Raw genomic sequence first — 18,934 nt, forward strand, 5'->3', positions numbered from 1 at the left:
CGCCATAGGTAAACTCAAATTGGCCCCCCGGTTTGCTATGCAGCTTCCAATTTCTGCCCTATATTGATGTGCCTTCCATGGTCTTGCTGTGCCAGCCTAAAGGCAAAAACACTGGCAATAAACAGCTTCCTAACCAGGCTTCACAAATTTTAACATCAGGGCACAAGAGGGCAAGACTATGCAGCCAACTAAGGGGTTATGAGAAAGGGTGCACCTTTGTCTCAGTGCAATAATAAGGCTGCAGGTTCAAATATCGTGTTTTCTATCAAGTATTTTATATTTTCAGATTCTGCATGGGAAAAAAGAATACATCTTAGGGAAAATTCAGAATTATAAATTGTAAACTGTGGTGGTTTTGAGGAGCCTCTATTGGTCAGTTGCCATGACTACAAAAAAGATGTTCATTCCTTTGCCATTACTTTGTTATTTATTGTCAATTGCCATGACTATAACACCAGTATGGTCCTTGCCCCTGTGATGAAATGTACATCAACGATCATGGATAGGGTGTCAGTGTTTTTGTTAAGGTTTGAGCATAGTCTGCCCAGACAAGAGACCTTGAGTACATAGGTAACTGGTTCTGGAAACCAAAATACATTTCCGATTTAGGTAGGATTGCATTATTATAATACACAAAGGGAAAGCCCAGTAACTTAACTTGGGCAACCCTGGTCAAATTTACCAGCGTAGGGCTATGTCCCCCAAACACTGCAGATCAATAAATCATCCTTCAAAAATTAAGGCTAGATATCACTAGCAGGTCTTCTCAAGATTTCCCCATCCATTGCTTTGAACTTGTCAAACAGAATCAACATAAAAATCACTTTGCTAATTACTTGAGCAATGCCATCATAAATGTAAACAGAGAAGGGCTTGCAAAGTATCAATTAATGTATGAACTTACACAATTCTTTATTTACCGAATGTGTAAGGTAGATTAAATTAATCGTGTGGAGAAGAGGAAATAGTGAATATCAAAATGAAGCAAGTGTGCCAAGACACAGTGAATTTAAGGAGATAGAAATATCATTTAATCATACCAGTTGAAATGAGTAGCAAAGATAAAGATGAAATCATTAGAAGTATACTTACTCTTCTCACCATGAAAAATATTAGGCTATCAAGATGACAAATCAACATTATTTGAAAATGGAAATTTACTTTGATGTTCGGTCATCAGACTACGTTTTTGTCTATCTCTGTTTTCATACAAAACTAAATTTACCCGTGAGAGAAGTAGACTGTAGACTGATGCCTATACAGTCACTTTGAAAACTTCAAATGTCAAATCACACCTTGGTCCTCTGCTTGTTGTGCTTCCTTTTGAAATACAACAATACAAAATATGGAAACTATCAAGTCTTTTCGTAATAGATGGTGAGCTGGTCAGCTCTATCTAGGTTCATTGTCATTTTATTGAGGTTCACGTGATATGTCAACGCAGTTATTTAAGGCAGTGTTACTCAACCCCAAATTCTATCACTATATACCCTACTATAAAAGCATAGACACCTTTCATTGAGCAATTTCAGTACAAATTTGCTCGATTCAAATGTTGTGAAGAACAATGAAAGCATAGCTTTAACAATCTTAGCATTCATATCATTGTATTTCATGATAAAATGTTGTTTGTAGTCAGCGAGAATTTAACTCAATGGCTATATTCTTAGCAGCAGAAGTCACAATTCAGCAGAGCACAACTTCATGAGTTAAACGCTTGCTACATCTACACATCAGTTTAGTTAGATGGAAATGAGATTTGACTTGTTTACAATTACACCTCTATCAGTGTTCGAAGCATCCTCTCACATGTGACACTGAAACATCTGCCCTGCAATGGCAGATGACCAAAATTGCGCTGGATCACACCATTTCTGTTTTGCAATGTCCCATCCAGACACCACCTGCATACACAGCTGCAGCAAGGACGACATTCTAGTAACACTGTCAGTAAGGGTAATAAAACAGCAGCATAAGAGGATCAGCTTAATGCTTGTCAACATTCAATTTCATGTGTAGTTACTTCAGTACGTTTGCCTTGCTATCTCTGCCAGCCAAGGGTATTTATTCCAGCACGGACTCTCTACAATTAGTACAAATCTTAACGACGTTGTTCAGATGGAACAATGATACCTTGTTAGTGAAGTGCACGATATGGCTCCTAGCTCAATGTTCTCTGTAAACCAGCAGTTAGGTCACAGATCAGGATGGAGCTCCATCACTGGGGACTCCCTGAACACTGTCCTTACAGCCTATGGCACCACTCTACTCTGTTCACCACCAGTGGCATGTGTGAGACTTGAAGCTGTAAACAGTCAGTCAAGAGAAGCAGTCGACTTCATGCATTGCTCTAGGTTGTTTCATACAGAATTTTTTTATTCTTTTTGGATGAGGTAAGAAAAGATTGAGAAAGTTCATTTTATTCTTGGGAAGATACAACCTGCACTTGCAGTCACTTGTATTTTGTGATTTCACTCAGAAAATGATACAAGTAGATGATTATTAGAAATAAAATATACTGGCCTATTAAAAGGCACCCTGATTTGAATATACCACAGTAAGACTTTGAGCGTCTACCAATGGTTGGCATATGTTGGCTGGAGGGGTGTTAACCTGAAAATTATCCAATACAAGTGCAATTCTGTGACTATAAATAGATGAAAAGAGTCACTTCTTCGTGATGACATCTCTGTCCTTATGACTATATCATAGATAGTACAGCACTCCACTGTCTATGATTAAATCATTATCACCTTTGGATCACCGTATCACTCATATCGTGATTGAGTGTATGGTACTGTATAGTAGCTTCACCCTGTGCATCTACACATTGATAAAGGCATCTTGAAACAATTTTTTTTTTGTAATTATGTGCATGTACATGTACAGTATCACTCGATGTTGATATGGCACTCGAATGTTTCATCTATCCTTCCCAGTGCGGCAGCCATATCTATAGCATCTTCCATTCTCCACTAAGGAATTACTCCATCGCCTCCTCATCCTCCAGTCCTCTTTTAACACCCGTATTGCTGTTGCTATGGGAGACATCCTCCTGAAGAAGACCTGTCATAAGTCTAGCCTGATATATTGCTTCATATTCTGTCAGCTGATGGGCAAATCCTTCATTTGGGTTGATGCAGAACCGCCTCTGTTGGACATACCTGAAAGCCTCTTTGTAAGTGAGTCCAAATGTTTCCATTACATAGGCAACCACAAGCGCAGCACTTCTGGAAATTCCCGCATTTCCATGCACAAGAACTTTCCCTCCTTGTGATAAACAATCGTCAATAAATTCTTTGGCAATGACAAAATGTCGAATTATGTTTTCAGTGGGTCTGTCGGCGACGTCTAGTACCAAATAACGAAAATCTTCCGGGAAGTTCGGTTTGATAAAATTTGCTTCAATACTTTGTCGAATGCACACAATATGGGAGATGTTACAGTTCATCAGCAATTGTTTCTTGCTTTTCATAGCCGCCGCATACGGTCCGAGAAATAAACCTGGTAGGACCTCTTGCATTTCCCTTCGCATTGTGTATGCCCATTCCGGAACATCGTCGTATTCTATCGGTAAGATGGGGAAGCGCAGTCCTCCAATGGCAAAATGCAGATGCGACGACATAATGTAACTTTCCTGATCTGAGAAAATGATATCAGCTTCTGAAAAAGAGCGGCATTGTTCACGCGGACATTACCTGAGGCTTTACTTCGGTGTGGACCACTTCTTGTGTCGAGTGTTCGGAATGAAACTTTCCACACTACCTAGGTTGAAAGAGTAAATCTGTGTTAAAGTTTGAAAACAGCGGTGAACTAAACAACACGTACCCCGCAGAAGCGTTTTCAAATGGACAACCTATATTATATTATGTGTCAGCACTGAGAAATTTGCGGATTTCACCGAGAAATGACACCACAGAGCGGTAACCGTATTGCTAATTGTCGTGTTGCTGGCGTGCCTGTGTCATCGGGTCGCGTGACGTCATTCCTGTTATCCAATCAGCCAATCAGGCATGTGTATTTCGCGCCATGTTCATGCATGTTTGAAAACTACATCTGTGTCAGCACTATTTCACAGATAGCTTTCTGTCCGATCAGAGGTATTCCCTCATTTATTTCTGGAGCTTCAATGGTGCCATGTGCAAGCCCGATGAATGTCGCTGCACAAACGAAGGTAACACGCGCCAACTTTGGCTCGATTCCCTATGTTGATCTCGTCAACCTTGCAACTTGCGCAACTTGTATTAAATGTGTACACGATTGTCGATCATATCATATGTATGCATGGTGTGAAGTTGGTTGAAGATCGACGACGATAAAGTGTGTGAACACTGTGACGGATTTGATTTTAGACACACATGACAGTTTTGGAATAATTCAAGATTATACAGAGCAGTCAGTCACTATATCATGAAATAGTTGCAATGGATCAACCAAGGTAGTGCCTTCGATCTCCCGCTTTGATGAACGTACACCTTACAAGCGGCGGTGATACTTGGAGGCGGATGTGAATCTCGATGATACTTCTATTTATATGCAAAAATGGGGGTGGGGGTAGGGGGTATCCACAAAAAGCACGGAGAACACAATGCGGCAGTCAAAGTCAACCCCACTCCCCCTCGTTGCATAGGGGGATTTGGAAGTGTTATGAAGTTTATCAAATGCCCCACCCCCTGGGGCAAGACAATCTTGAAATCGGATTATCCCCTCCTAAAATGAGTACGTCCCCCACATTTCCCCCAGCCAAATAGGTGGGACATTCATAAATTCTGCACGTGTCCGTGAAAGTGACTAGAGGGATCAACATTAGGCAATAGCCCCATCCCTCGGGCATAGTTTCATGGCAAACAGTTTAATCCCCTACATTTGTCCCATCTCGCCCGAGGTGGGGTCCCCCAGGGATTACATCGACTTATGCATAACGGGAACAAACAGCAGTGCACCACTCTTTAATATGAGTGACGGAACATGTCGGGTCGAAAATGCAAAAATAAAGATTGCTCAAAATTTCATGGGTTGCAATTGAAATGGCGGAAAATGTTTGTGGCTACAATGCAGTACAGCTATGGTCAACGCTGACAGACTTATCTAAGTTAACTTCCATCAACATTGTATTCTAGGAAATCCCACTTTACCAACCCAACTCCATGGTTGTTACCATCAGTCATCAAAACAGTTTCAGAAATAGCAAACTTATCATTTGCACAGATAGAAAAAAAATCCCATGTACTTGATTTGAAAAAATGACAAGTCAAATTTGTTTCAAGCATCACTAATATCATACTCTACTTTTGAATACTAGCCACTGATATTTTGCAAGTTGCTAGTTAATTATTCCAGTTTCGTAGTAAAGTTCACCTCATGATCTAGCTCAGTTATTTTGTTTCTTTGATAAAAAACGAACACAATGCAGCTGATGATAGGTTGTGAAAACATAAAGAAGTCCTTTACAGTAGTTCTGACACAGTCCTTCCATCTTCATACAAATCACTCTTCCTGACAGTTTCTAAAAATCATCATTGAATTTAAGACACTAACTTTACTTTGCAATAATTTGTCTTGTAGAGTAACCAGAAATGGACAACAGTGAATTCTCTGAGTTGTCTGAGTTACAGCCGTGCTTTATGGTTATGAATTCCCAGCCTGAAGAATCTCAAAATCTAGGACATAAACAATATCACCAGCAACAGATCAGGAAATTGACCGCTTTGTGTGACAATCAGTCCAGTTCAATACACGTAAGTGTAATCTCGTTTATCACAGTTCATATACCTTCACTCTACTGCCTGCCATCAAGTTGCAACAAGATACAGGATGTCAACACGTCCAAAATTCATGTTGTGATTTCTTTCTTCTAAATCATAGACAGTATGAAAGCTCATCAAAAAATTCTATATGTACCATATATAACAGTACAGTTTCGTTTACCACCCTGTTTGTCACCTTGCTCATGGGCCCCTCGGCTGTTGTGGCCAACTTCATACCTGCAAAATATTTGTAAGAAATATAAATGAAACTATTGAAAAGTCATAAAGCAAGAATACTTGCCCAGTCAAGAGACAGATTGTATATTGTAATTCTCAAATATATACATAGATTGCTACAAGGAGAACCATAGTTTTTCTTGTTTTGCTATATGTAGTGTTACCAAGTTTGAAATCTAGTAAACATTTTGAATTGATTTCAGACTCCAATGGCTTCACAAGAACACGGCAAAGACAAAGAATCAAAACAGGAAGGTGAGATCAATGTGTCTTAGAATGTAATAGTGATTTTCATGCGTACATCTGAGGTAAAATTTTAGTAAAATTTCATCATGCAAGTTGTCTTCGTACACAAGCCCATTGTATTGAAAAAACTTGATGAATTTATCGTGAAAGACATTCGAACAGCCAATGCATGAAATTTGTAGAATTTTAGAATATGGAATAAAGGCCCTACAACAGCAACAACTCTACAATATAGTCATTTATTGTGCCCGTATCTTACTGCAGAAAAGGATTCCATTTTGTGATGCCAGTCTGAAGGGCCATGGACAGTTACATGCATATGACACAATATGTTTCTGGTTCAAAATCCTATCAGAACTTCAAACCACCAATGTCAGCAAGTTCAAATCATAATTTTACTGTCAGATTTTTGGATTTCCAAACTATGAGACGGGAGGGACTCATGGCAAAACACAATTATGTTGCCATGCACATGTTTTAATTATTCATGGTCCCCTGTAACAGTTTTTAGCTATACCACAGTGGTCCCATCAGTGTATCAAAATTTTAGGAATCTCCAAATTCTTATTGGCATCAAATCTCTGATTCATCAGATTCTTTGGCCTGACTTCCCTTTTAGAACTCACACATTGTACACAAAAGGTTCTGCGTGTGTGATAGTTATATGTGTCTATGTTATTTATTTATCTTTGTTGTGCATGTTTTGATTGTCATGAAAAAGAAGATGGAAGGGCTGGTAACCATGACAACATCAGTGCCTGTGGGCACGACGACAGTGGAAGTGGCAAAGTGCAAGATGGTACTGACTGTCATGTAGATGCTTCTCATTCCTTTGATAAGAGGTATGGTAACTCAGGACAAGTTTAACAACATTATTTGATATTGAAATTTGAGATGCATGCTTTTTTGCTTGATATCAAGCTATATCAGTTATCTATGATCATCTCCCTAGAAACTGCAAATCAAAGGTTTGGATATCTCGAACATTTTCTATCATGGACATCAAACATAATATACATTATTTGTCCAAAAATCCAAGAGAACATTTCACGATATCTATTCACCACATAAAAATTATGATGAAATTTTTCAGTTAGGCTATGCAGGACAGCTATGAGTTCTTGTTTAACTTATAGACATGTTATTCATTTTCACTGTATCGACAGCCCATCAGTAAATGCAAACCCAAGCAGTTCATCAAAGAGAGGACACCTTAATCAAGATTATCATACTCGTTCAAATCAACACCATGGTAAGGACCAAGATTATCAATTTTAGAGTTAATGTTCCATAAATCTTTCACCTCAAGTCCAATTATACTGGTGCACCCACTTATTAAAGGGTTTTCCCACCTGGTACGGAAAATAAATTTTCCGTGGCTTTGCACGGAAAGACTTGAAAACATAGTAAATTTTACTAAAAAGGCCAAAGAATTTAGAGGACCTTTCCATGCAAGCCTTTCCCATCATCTTTCTGCAGTTATCTATATACGTGTTGCAGTGGCATTCTGCTGAAAAGAAACTTATTTCTTCAGTGTTGTTTACAAAGCTGAGAAAACAGGATTTGCACCAAACAGGAAGCACGAAAAAAGATAGTAGTCATGTTACAAATGACAAAAAATTGATCTTTTCATACATCCATGAAGCCTGTCAAGCTTGCAAGATTAATTATCTACATGAAGCTGCACTAACTGTAATTCACTGGTGAATTCTCATTGGCAAGAAACCTGTTTAAATGAAAGATTTCACTCTTACTAATATTATTACTTTTGAATTAAATATAATTAATATGGGGTTACCAAACTATCAAAAGGAGTATTCTCCTTGGGAACACCCTTCCTTGAAATTATAATTGTAGAATTTGTCAGACACAGGTTTCATGCTTATGTCAATTTTGCTGCTTGAAGGAATCGTCAGTCAATGAGAATACTCATGTCAATAAAAGGACTATTGACATTTCAGGTTAACCCACATCTGAAAAAATTGTGTACATGTTGATTGTTTTGGAGTTACACCACAATTTTTTTTGTTTTCTAATCACAATTATGGGTGAGTCACCTTGAAAGCAAATGGTTTATGTGAATGCTCAGCATGGGAACCAATAGTGACATTGTTTTCTGTTTGATCAGATAACTCTTCATTGACTACGACCAGTAGTAGCATCAGTAGCAGTATCTACCCTGGTACCACCAGCATAGAGAGTGCAACAACCAGCCTTGGATCATTCACCAGTGTCACTTCACCAACTCATCTCAATCCAAACAAAGATGACGCAGGGTAATGTCAAGTTCAGTTTATAAATAATTCATGCCTTGTGCTTGCGGCAACAACCGTATCCTGCCAAGTTCATGCGTCACCATCAGGTCAAGTTGCTTACAACCGGTAGGGCATAACGTGTCCTATATGTTGCAGAGATGAAATTGAAGGCTCCTGAAAACATTGATGCTGTAAACATAATTTTTCACAGACTCAATTAGCTGTAACACACTATACCAAGCAGGTAAAAAAGTGACAGGTTCTGGCCTGATACGCTCTTCACTGACTTGGCAGATGGGAAAGTGAACAGGCTGGCAGGGTAAAGGTCAACCGTAGACACCATTTAGGTCATCAAGAATTTTCTTCTGAAATTCATGTTTTAACAAAAGGTCAAATATGTGATATGTATAGCCTTCCTTAGTAACACTGACCAAACTGATATTTGTGTAGATCATCTTTGACTTTGAACATCAGTGTTCTCCTCAGCTTGGAAAACAGAGGTGTAGCCAATTTAAATAACAATGCATAATTTGCATATTCTTTTATTGTGAAAATGTATTATTTTGTTGAGTTATTAACATATGAATAAATTGCTCCAAAAAGATGGAGGGGCCCAGCCCAAAATTTCCTCTTTTGGAGAAACCTGGACGTCAGTGAACTCAGATACTGATTATCAAATGTGAAATGTCCATTGTTATATTGCATTTACCTTCTGTTCCACTAGGAAAGTGGAATTTAGAAGATCAGTACATGATGGATACACTTTTACTTCTGTTTGGTTCAAACAAGTGGCCAAATATTAGATTCTAAGGCAGATTATTTGTATATTCTACACTCACTACAGAAAGTTCAAATGTTACCCTAATCATCAGTAGGATAGAACAGCTGAGCAAGGTATATTTTAAAGTTTCAGAGCATATACAGTATGCATATTCATGAAATAATATTTTAGTAACTTTTCATGTTGCAGCTTGGCTACAGGGAAAATCAATCGTCTTGAAAATCAGGATAAAGAAGTTGAAGTTATTGTCATCCCATCTCAAGACGATGGTATCACAGCATCTCAGCATGATATGTTTGATGAAGAAGATAATCAAGGTGAGTTCTTCCTTTGTATGCATGACTCGGCAGTTAAAGTAGACTCACTATGACAAGTTGTCACCACGGCAATGGCCTGCAAATATTGAACATTTTTGTCTTAATGTAACAGTCAAACTAACTATGTATTATTTCATTTAAAATACAATTGATCATGCTATGACTTCATCAATGCAAGAAAAGTTCTCTAATCTTCTGGTATGTACTTAAAACTTGTTGGATGGCATCACAACAAGCAGGAAATGTCTATTCCATTGTCCCTTTCTAATTTCATAGACAACAATAATTTAGTTTTAGCAGTTGTTGTCATATGAAGATCTGTACAATCAGAAGGTTTCAGATAAGACATCACAGCATCCATGATAACAGATGACATTAAAATTGTCAATAAGTTCTTTCATACCATCTGGCCTTGAGCTTTGAAAAAAACACTTAACGTACCGGTAGTGCTGTATAATTTACTTATTACTAATTTTTATAATTGTTTCAGATGCTTCTCAAAAGGACCGCCATGTCAATACACCTTCCACAACAGTCGCAGCTCTCCATCTATCAGGAGGGACTTTTGTCCATGAAACAGAAACAAGTGCATCAGATGACTGGTAAGTCAATTCAATAGCTAGTAAGTGCATTCATGTAGTACGTGCATCTGATACCTAGTTTAACCCTTTGAGTGCTGTAATTTTTCTCTTCAAAATTTTAGTACAACATTTCAACAATTTTTATGAATTTTTCTATAATTTTTTTGATAATTTTTGACCAAACAGACACCAATTTTCATTGGCTACAGTTTTGCATCAAAATTTTGGCAAAAATCTGAAAATTTTTTACTGGGGTACATTTGATAAAGGTGACAAAAATTGACTTTGGCGCTCAAGGGGTTAATGCATCAGATGACTGGGAAGTCTCGATATGATATCTGTCAAACAATAACCATATAAAAGTCAGTGAAATACGCATTGCTATTTTATCAAGATGAATAGCAAGCATGCATTTGTCAACTACACTTTCTTGCATTGAAGGAATAATTCTGTTCTTATTTTATATTCCAGTATCCCTCCAACACCAGATGCCTTTGGTCCAGCACCCATCATGATTCCTGATTCACCCACAGACGGCATAGCAGGTATCTCATTTAAATACGCCTGTTGCCACTTTACTGTTGATTAAGCCTTCTTAGTACAGTCAGATATTCTGCATGTATAAAGACAAAACAGACCCTGTCAAGGGTTGTAAATGAGAGCTAATGATTGGTCCCCTGTGTTACAAATTGAGACACAAGATACCACTTCCATCCATTAAAGCCTCTATATGATAATTAGTTTATTGAGGGAACACAATTTTATGAGCTGATCACTTCTATAGAATCACCCAAACTTGTGTGTCTCATGCAAGAGAGTTTGTCTGGGGAAATTGAAATAAACAAGACTTGTACATGGACCAGCGCATGGTAATGTTACATTGTATCTCAATCTTGAACACAGGGTGCCAATCATAAACTCCTATTTACAACCCCAGATAGAGCTGGTTTTGCCTCTGTATAAACACAATTTCTGACTGCACCAACTGGGCTTAGTCAACAGTAAAGTGACCACGGGTGTAATAAAACATAATATCAAGAGCAAGATCACACTTTGTCACCTGCCTAAAGGGATGATGCTCATGACAGTAATACTGATTACACAGAGCATAAGACGAGGGTATCCTCAATATTACTATCAGGAGCACCAGCAATGGTTCAGGTTAATAGATTTACCTTCAGTTGTAAATTCCACTGTCAATAAATATAGGACGTAGCATGCATAGTGAGAAGCCAAATAATTATTAGGCCCCCCAAAAATTAGATTTGTTTCTGGTCAGCACGCACCATTTCAGGAGCTGCGCATCATGTCTTTTTTTTCTCATAAAAAATTCTGGGTGGGTCAGAATTTTGTGTGGTGGCCGGTCTCAATTCAAAGTTTTTAGGATACACGTCCAAACATGCTGAAAAGAAAATGGAAGTATTTTGCAGCCAGTGATCAAAAACAATAAGTGTTGCATCAATAGTGCCAAACCAGCATTTTTACAAATAAATAAAAAAGAAAAGAAAATCACAACATTGCATCACTTTTGCTGAATGTCAAGGACCTGAAACAAATCTTATTTCTTTTTTGGCTTTATCTTATATTTGATACACTGTACCGGAAGTAGACAAAGCTGTTGCAAGTTGATATGCAGAACAAGAGAACTGAAAAAATTGTCCAGAGTTACCTCAGGCTTTAGGTCAAAAATGGCTTCTCTCTGTAAATTCTCCGTGTCAAAAATTTTGAATTTCACTGCCTTTGAAATACTCCTTGTATGTCATTCACATAACATTCATTAGTGACATACCAATAAATAGATATGTGCATTTCTTGCAAATTTCAAATTTTACCTGCCAAGTTGAATCATTTTCTTGGGGGTTGAAAGTAGTGATGGAAAGGTTTACTTTGAATTTTTATCTACAAATTTGAAAGGGTCAGTGAATCATACATACCATATACATCTTTATTTTGTTCTTGAATGTGCACATGTAATATTGAGCTTATTATATGACATAGCCGTTGGTAGTAATTATTATGATCATTAAAATAATGTCAAATGTACGATACTTAGGCACTTAATTAACATATTAATTATCATTTTTTGTCATCAGAGGAAGATGACAAGAGTGTCGCAAAAGTTGATGATGATACATACATAGACAGTGATGAAGAAATACAGGTTTGTCAAGCGATGAAAATATACCTTTTTCAATGTAAATTTTTATTTGTGTGACATATCTCGTGTAATCAAGTTCATTTACATGTCCAAAGTTACCTTTCGTCATACAAGTACGATAAAGTATTGTATAATTGTTAACTTTTACCTCAACAGAGATATTCTTTGCTGTTTTTTTATCAATAGATAATGTAAATTTAAAGGGTCTACAAGAAGTATCAATTTAAGTTCGGTGGCTCTTGAACAAGAGAGTGTCAGACTTGAATTTCTCAGTTCAACCAGTAACTCTCACAGGAATTTCTTAAATTCTTTTCAAATCAGATTCCAAGATGGCAGCAGGTATTAAATGAAGAACAAAAAGCACTGCGTACCATCAGCAGTACTGCGGCTACCACGACATCCACTGGCAGTGACAGTGATAAAAGCAGCAATACTAAAGATACAACTAGTAAATCCAAGGAAACCAATTCACAGTCAACATCTTTGCAGGTATATATTCAAAATTTTGGGGTTTTTTCTGCCTCTGTTGCTTAGCAAGCATGTAAGATCTCTGTGCCTTAGACATCCTTGTTTACTTCTTATGCGTCTCTGCCAGACATTTGTGTCAACTTTTACTTCAAATAGTACTGTTGTGTTTATGACAAGATTTCTGAAAGATTTGTGTTGTAGCAAAATAATCATGGCTGATCACATACAGCTATGGAGAAGTTGGTAACTTTGTAATGTCATTTGAACATCCATGTCAAAGGGTAGCAAGATCTGAAGTCTTACAGCACAGCTCCCCCCTACCCCCGGTGTCCTGCATGTAATCATGTAGTTCAGGAATACAGAAATCGACTGTACAAGAATACAACATAATTGGCCATTGCTTGCAGGTGTCCTGAATAGAACAAATAAATATTGCTTTTATTTAAAAACATGATTGCCTTAAAAAATTGCCAATAAACCAAGTTTATCACATAATAAAGTTGTATGCTGTACAGTTCTCCAGTGGACCATTCGATGACATTTCTCTCAACTGTTGTTTGCAGGCGTGGCAGTCATCCCTGCCTTTGGCAATTACCACAGATGACAGCAGCATAAGCAAATCTGCATCACTCGGCACTAAAAAAGATGTATCAAATAGAACATCAGACCAAAGATCGTTAGAAAAGGGTAATGCCTCCCAGAATTCAGAGAAGACATCTGCTGTAAAGGATCCCATGGGGCGTTGTGTTGATGGTACTAAAGATCCTGGTCATAGGTCATTGATGCGGATGTCACAGAGGCATGGGTCTCAGAACGAAGAAACAAAGACAGGGAGCCAGGAGGGGTTAAGAGTTCTGGGACCAGAAGAACCTGACATGTCAGAGGTGAGTGTTCGGTGACACAGTATACATAGAGACAAGATATAAAGAAATCAGTGTAATAGTCTCATCAGTACAAAGTATTTACCACTGTGTTTGTAAGTGCTTTGGATGTCCTGCAATGTACAGATGATGTTAATGGGTAAGATTTGATACCAAATCACATACTAGATTGGAAAGTATTTTTTACTCCTCAAATGCAGGAACCGTTATTGTTTGAAATTTCTGAATGCACATTAGAAAATCAACAAAGTCATATATACAGTTTGTGTAGACATCGGTCATACAGTTTAGTAATCCCTTCAGGTCTTTGCTCTGTACAGCCATAGACATCAAAGCCAAAGGGTATGTAACTCCTATCTATGTATATGCCAAATTTTTCTCCCAGGATCCATTTAGAATACCACCGAGCCATAGAGCAAACACAGATGGTGGTAATGAATGCAATGAAACCAGGATTGAAGAAGCAGAGACAGTTGAGGGTGAATCAATGAGGCTTCATCTTTCAGCCAGTGCTGCAATGACTGAACAGAGTGTTCAACCAATGGATCAAGGCCCTGATGAGTCTGAAAATCAACAGTGTGAAATGGAGATTGGAGATTCTCTCACCGCTGTCGCAGCAGAGAACAAAAAGGATGGTGTTACTGGCCAAGATGGAGGGAAGATCATTGAAGATTCAAGTCATGGAACTGAAGACTGGGGATTGTGTTTATCGCCCTCACAGGGAGACACAGAATCACAAGCTGCCGTAGGATTACGAGTCGCCAAAAACTTTGGCAGTTCAAGTCGTCTTGATGAAAGCATCAACTCAGAAGACATGGCTATTCCTCAGTTCCAGAATACGTCAGCAGGTATGTTCATGTTCTTGAATTTTGCGACTCGGAGCTTTAATATGGTACAAAATATGTTACCCAGAATGCACCATAATCTTCTTGAACAATATGATTGTATGAGACTGGAACTTGGACAGTTACAAGTCATAATTGTTATAAAGACCTCCATGTATGCAGCAAAAATTCAGGATTTAAGTCATTTAACAGGAACATTTGTGATTGAGTGTTCCAGGTTATCAAATATGTATCTCGATGTTTGTTGCAGTTTCTGATAAAAATGACTCGGAGAGAAAATCTCCAAGTCAGTCTCTTCTAACGAAGACAAACATCAGTGGTATTAAAGACAAAACAGAGAGATGCCAATCGGGAAATGATTCTTTCCATGGACATCACAGTGACAACAAGCAACGCAGATTATTCGATACTGAGAAGACTACACCAAATCAGGCAGCTAGGAATACACCACTTGTCAGCCCAGTGGAGGAGACATCGATGCCAACAGATGGACGGAATAGCCAAGCATCGGAGCGGACGGAAACACCCATCGGGGTTGAGGTATCAGACATCACAGGTACATCGGACAACATGACAACCACACCGAATCCAACAGCGGTGACATCAGGGAATAATGACTCTGAGAAGAACCAAGGAACAGAACAGTCTGGTGGATTCCAGTTCAACATACCAACGGAAGGACTGTTGCTAAGGCCTGTGGTCAGTGTCACTCCACCATCTGTCAAACAAAGGAAACGACAGCCTCGTCACAGTACACCGTTAGCTCCATCTAAACAAACTGCAGATGCCAAAACATCTGACCGTACTGAAGACATGATGGATCAATTCACGAATAAAAAGGTACATTTTGACAAATTATTAAAGAAAAGGGTGTTCTCTAGGCAAAGAAAATTTCTTTGAAGAACAAGCAGAAATTTCATTATTCTTTGTCTTTTTCATCACGCAATATCAACCTCATACTGTAACAGTGCTTTGACAAACCACTCATTAATATTCATGTATGCGAATATATGAGTTTTTTGAAACTTGATTTGAAACATTACCAGTAGTATTTATGCTGTATCCACAATCCTCTAAGAGTTGTTATTATTTACATTCATGTAACGGAACAGGAAGAAGAGCAGATTGGAAGAAAGAAAGCCAGTGTTGCTGAATCCGCTGCATTACAAGGATCCACAGCAAAACTTACTTCATTGAAAGTAGGATTTGTTGCCCCATCACAGGAAAGCAGCGACACGCCGGTGTTTCACTTACAAAGTATGAACGGATTTCTCTGACATGACTCATCACATTTTCATCCTTATTTGTTCAGTGTTTGTATTCACATCATACTCATGTAGATGGTTTGTTTTGATTTTCACAAAAACCCGAGTCTAATCAAAATATTGCTCTCTTCACTGTCTTCCGTTCTGTCTTGAAACTATTCACATTGCAGATACCAAAGTAGGAGGAATACGTTCAGATGGTGTCCTCTCTTTCACTGTACTTTTATGAAAATTATGATAAAACCAAACTTGTTTTATATATCACTCAGTGAATCAACCGTGCATTACATCTACAGAAGTAATTGTTGTTGAGAAGCAAACATGCACAGGTACCTGTACGTGCCACATTTAAGTTCAGCAAAGTTAAGTTCATGAAATTGTCAAAGTCAACACCAGTATCCTTTAACCACCTCACTTAAAGGGCCAGTTGCTGTAATTTGGATGATTTTTCACTATTTTCTTTTTTGAATGTCAATTACACTTTTGTTCTGCTCCCCAAAGTATGTTGAGATGCGCAGTATTCAGCTTGGCAATTCAGCCTGTACACATATAGCATTGCTATTGTTGATAAGTGAATTTTGGTCCGTATTGGAATTCAGATTTAAACAATAACAGTATATTTTACATGTACAGGCGCTGTTGTGACACGCCAAATATCAGATGTTTTATGATCTTTTGGGAGTAGAATTTGCTATTGACATAATCTTCAAATTGTACTGCTACTGGCCTTTTCATGGAATGCCAAAACCTCCATTGAAATATAGAAACTGTGATTGAATCCTAAACTCCATGTTGTTGTTCACCCAGAACCAGAGTCTGTACCTGAAGATGGTGTTGCTGTCTCAGTAAAGACAACAGAATCTGTCTTTACAAAAATTAAAGAATTCAAAGAATTAAAGACCGTAGAAACTCAGAAAAGCCAACCATCACAGTGCAGGTCAGTACACATTAAGTTTACATAAACTACATCAGTGTTGCTGTGAACACAGTAGCATTATGCAGTGTTATACCACCCGGCAATTTTGGAAGTCAGATTCAGTAACCCTGTGATTAGATCATCAAAAGTTAGAAATGCTTTGATGGTATATGTGCTAAATTACTGAGGGCAGTATGTCTGTACATTCAAGTATGACTGTACATTCAGAACTCATGACTGTACATTCAAGTATGTCTGTACATTCTAGTATGACTGTACATTCAAGTATGTCTGTACATTCAAGTATGACTGTACATTCAGAACTCATGTCATTGGTTCAGCATGTAGCACATAGAGTAATTCCTAAACTAATCAAAGTTCCAAAATTCTTTGTACATAATCACTAAAATGTGAACAATTAGAGGTCAAAAAACTATTGAACTATAATTGACATTTTCTGTACAGCTTTGATGAAGTTACACTTTATACATACATTTTATGCTCTATTTTCAAGTGAGGATCCGTTTGAATTTAAAGTCCTAAGAGAGAAGAAAAGTGAAAGAAAAGAAAAAAGTAGACATGACTGCAAAGAAAAATTTACAAAGACAAATACCATGGATCAGGCACGGATAGAAGGAAATGGTCTCAAAGCTAAAGTACAGGAGGAGAAACGAAATGATCAAGTAGAAGAAATGGATGTTGATGGATTTGAGGGCAATGTGGCAGCAGAAACTGTGGAATCAGAAGATTTGTTTGCATCTCAGCCAATTGAAAGAAGGCAGAGAAGAAAGGCTGTGAAATTGACAGACAGTCAGGAAAGCATAGAACAAAATCAAAAAGATTTACAAAATATCAATCAGGGAGACAGTCATTATAAAGAGGAGTGTCATGATGGGGAAAATACTGAATTGATAAGCATGGAGGTCGTATCAGAGATCCCAGACAAGAGTCAGTCTAGGTCAAAGATCAAAACCATAGGAACCACCGCTCCAAGGGATCCGTATGATTTCTCAGACTCCCAGTCCAACAAGGTTCCTACGCCCAAGAAGTTGCACCCAGCCAACCTTGGAAATGATATTCAAGAACAACCTCAAACCAGGACGAGAGGTCGTGCTCCATCAGGTGGTGGAGGAAATAACAACGGAAGTGACGGAAATGAGGAAGATGAAAATGAGAGAGAATAGAGAGAGCCATGGCAACAGAGAACAGCAAGATGGGGAGCATAATGACAATTCTAATAAACAACAGGGGTCATCTGACAGTGATAAAAATAAGGTTTGTATACTACCATTAAAAAGGTCAGATGATGTAAATCTATGCATGTTTTGGTCTCACCACAGATTTCTTTCAGAGGCATGCTGAAAAGATGCATTTCTTAACCCTTTCAAACAAACTTTCCGGTAACATACCTGATTTACCCCTGTATGTAGGGGTTGAGAGGATTGAATGAGTCTTCATTTGTTAGATTTCATCAGTTATTTATTTCTTTCATGTTGTGTCTTCCATCAGTCGTTTGTTGTTTTGTAATCATCGATAAATTAAGCTACACAGTAAATGGTAATTCTGGTATCGGCTGGGTTAGTGGTCATCTGACATGCATTTCTTCAACTTGGAAAGACTAAGTATCATATTTAAATTAAAAACACCTAAAAATACACAAAGACTGAACCAGCTTGTCTGTCCATTAAGGTAGTACGCACCTTGAAAATGAAAGACTTAAAGTTTTGCTTCCTCGATGAAACTTTCAACCATACTCTTGCCAAATCGAGAATAAAAATCAGGGGTCACCGTGCAAAGTTTGGTACTAGATAAACTAATTGCCTGACATTTAGTGATACTTGAAAGTCAAAATGGCCGCCATCCCTGTGTTAGCTCTAAGTCTAAAGGGAAAACAAAATGTACGATGGTAAAAATTTTCTTCAAGAGCTTTAAAATGAACTCCCACCAAGTGGTAGATCAGACAAGAATTGTTAAAATTTGAGTCTGAATGTCTGTCCCCAAGGCACATTCGTAGAGGTATATTGAAATGTTTTGTTGACTGTTTCTGCCACATTTCAAAACCAGGATCCTAGTAAAAGTTCCAGCAATATGCCGTCTCTGACAAAAATTACAAGAAGAACTCTAGTGACAACAGTGGTGGCCACAGTAGTCAAACACATTATAACAGAAGAAATCATCGAAAATGATAAAGTCATTCGACGCAATATTCGAGAGGTGAGAGTTTCTGTATAATGTTG

The 18,934-nt window shown here is 38.0% G+C and overlaps 2 protein-coding genes across 2 annotated transcripts; one reads left to right on the top strand and one right to left on the bottom strand.

Annotated features, from left to right (window-relative positions):
* Window positions 1-2,837: 2,837 nt before the first annotated feature.
* LOC139121374 (serine/threonine/tyrosine-interacting protein B-like) lies at window positions 2,838-3,801 on the bottom strand. The gene has a single exon (XM_070686198.1). It carries the CDS (start codon window positions 3,623-3,625, stop codon window positions 2,984-2,986), a length of 642 nt encoding a protein of 213 aa, XP_070542299.1. The 5' UTR covers window positions 3,626-3,801; the 3' UTR covers window positions 2,838-2,983.
* Window positions 3,802-3,982: 181 nt separating this feature from the next.
* On the top strand, window positions 3,983-17,881 carry LOC139122196 (serine-rich adhesin for platelets-like). Its single transcript, XM_070687617.1, has 17 exons — window positions 3,983-4,174; window positions 5,566-5,738; window positions 6,188-6,239; window positions 6,952-7,072; window positions 7,397-7,482; window positions 8,359-8,506; window positions 9,456-9,583; window positions 10,074-10,185; window positions 10,636-10,709; window positions 12,258-12,325; window positions 12,644-12,811; window positions 13,354-13,674; window positions 14,057-14,519; window positions 14,767-15,356; window positions 15,629-15,773; window positions 16,589-16,718; window positions 17,212-17,881. The coding sequence occupies exons 2-17, from the start codon at window positions 5,577-5,579 to the stop codon at window positions 17,879-17,881; spliced, it is 3,438 nt and encodes a 1,145-aa protein (XP_070543718.1). The 5' UTR covers window positions 3,983-4,174; window positions 5,566-5,576.
* Window positions 17,882-18,934: the final 1,053 nt, after the last annotated feature.

Source organism: Ptychodera flava, chromosome 21 (assembly GCF_041260155.1).
Source record: "Ptychodera flava strain L36383 chromosome 21, AS_Pfla_20210202, whole genome shotgun sequence".
Taxonomy (NCBI): Eukaryota; Metazoa; Hemichordata; class Enteropneusta; family Ptychoderidae; genus Ptychodera; species Ptychodera flava.

What these genes read in the sequence shown, in the direction of transcription:
- LOC139121374 (XM_070686198.1), bottom strand. Translation starts at nt 3,625, where the DNA reads ATGTCGTCGCATCTGCATTTTGCCATTGGAGGACTGCGCTTCCCCATC.
- LOC139122196 (XM_070687617.1), top strand. Translation starts at nt 5,577, where the DNA reads ATGGACAACAGTGAATTCTCTGAGTTGTCTGAGTTACAGCCGTGCTTT. An exon ending in TCTCATTCCTTTGATAAGAG is followed by an intron (nt 7,073 to 7,396) that starts GTATGGTAACTC and finishes CTGTATCGACAG; the next exon opens with CCCATCAGTAAATGCAAACC. An exon ending in GTTCCAGAATACGTCAGCAG is followed by an intron (nt 14,520 to 14,766) that starts GTATGTTCATGT and finishes TGTTTGTTGCAG; the next exon opens with TTTCTGATAAAAATGACTCG.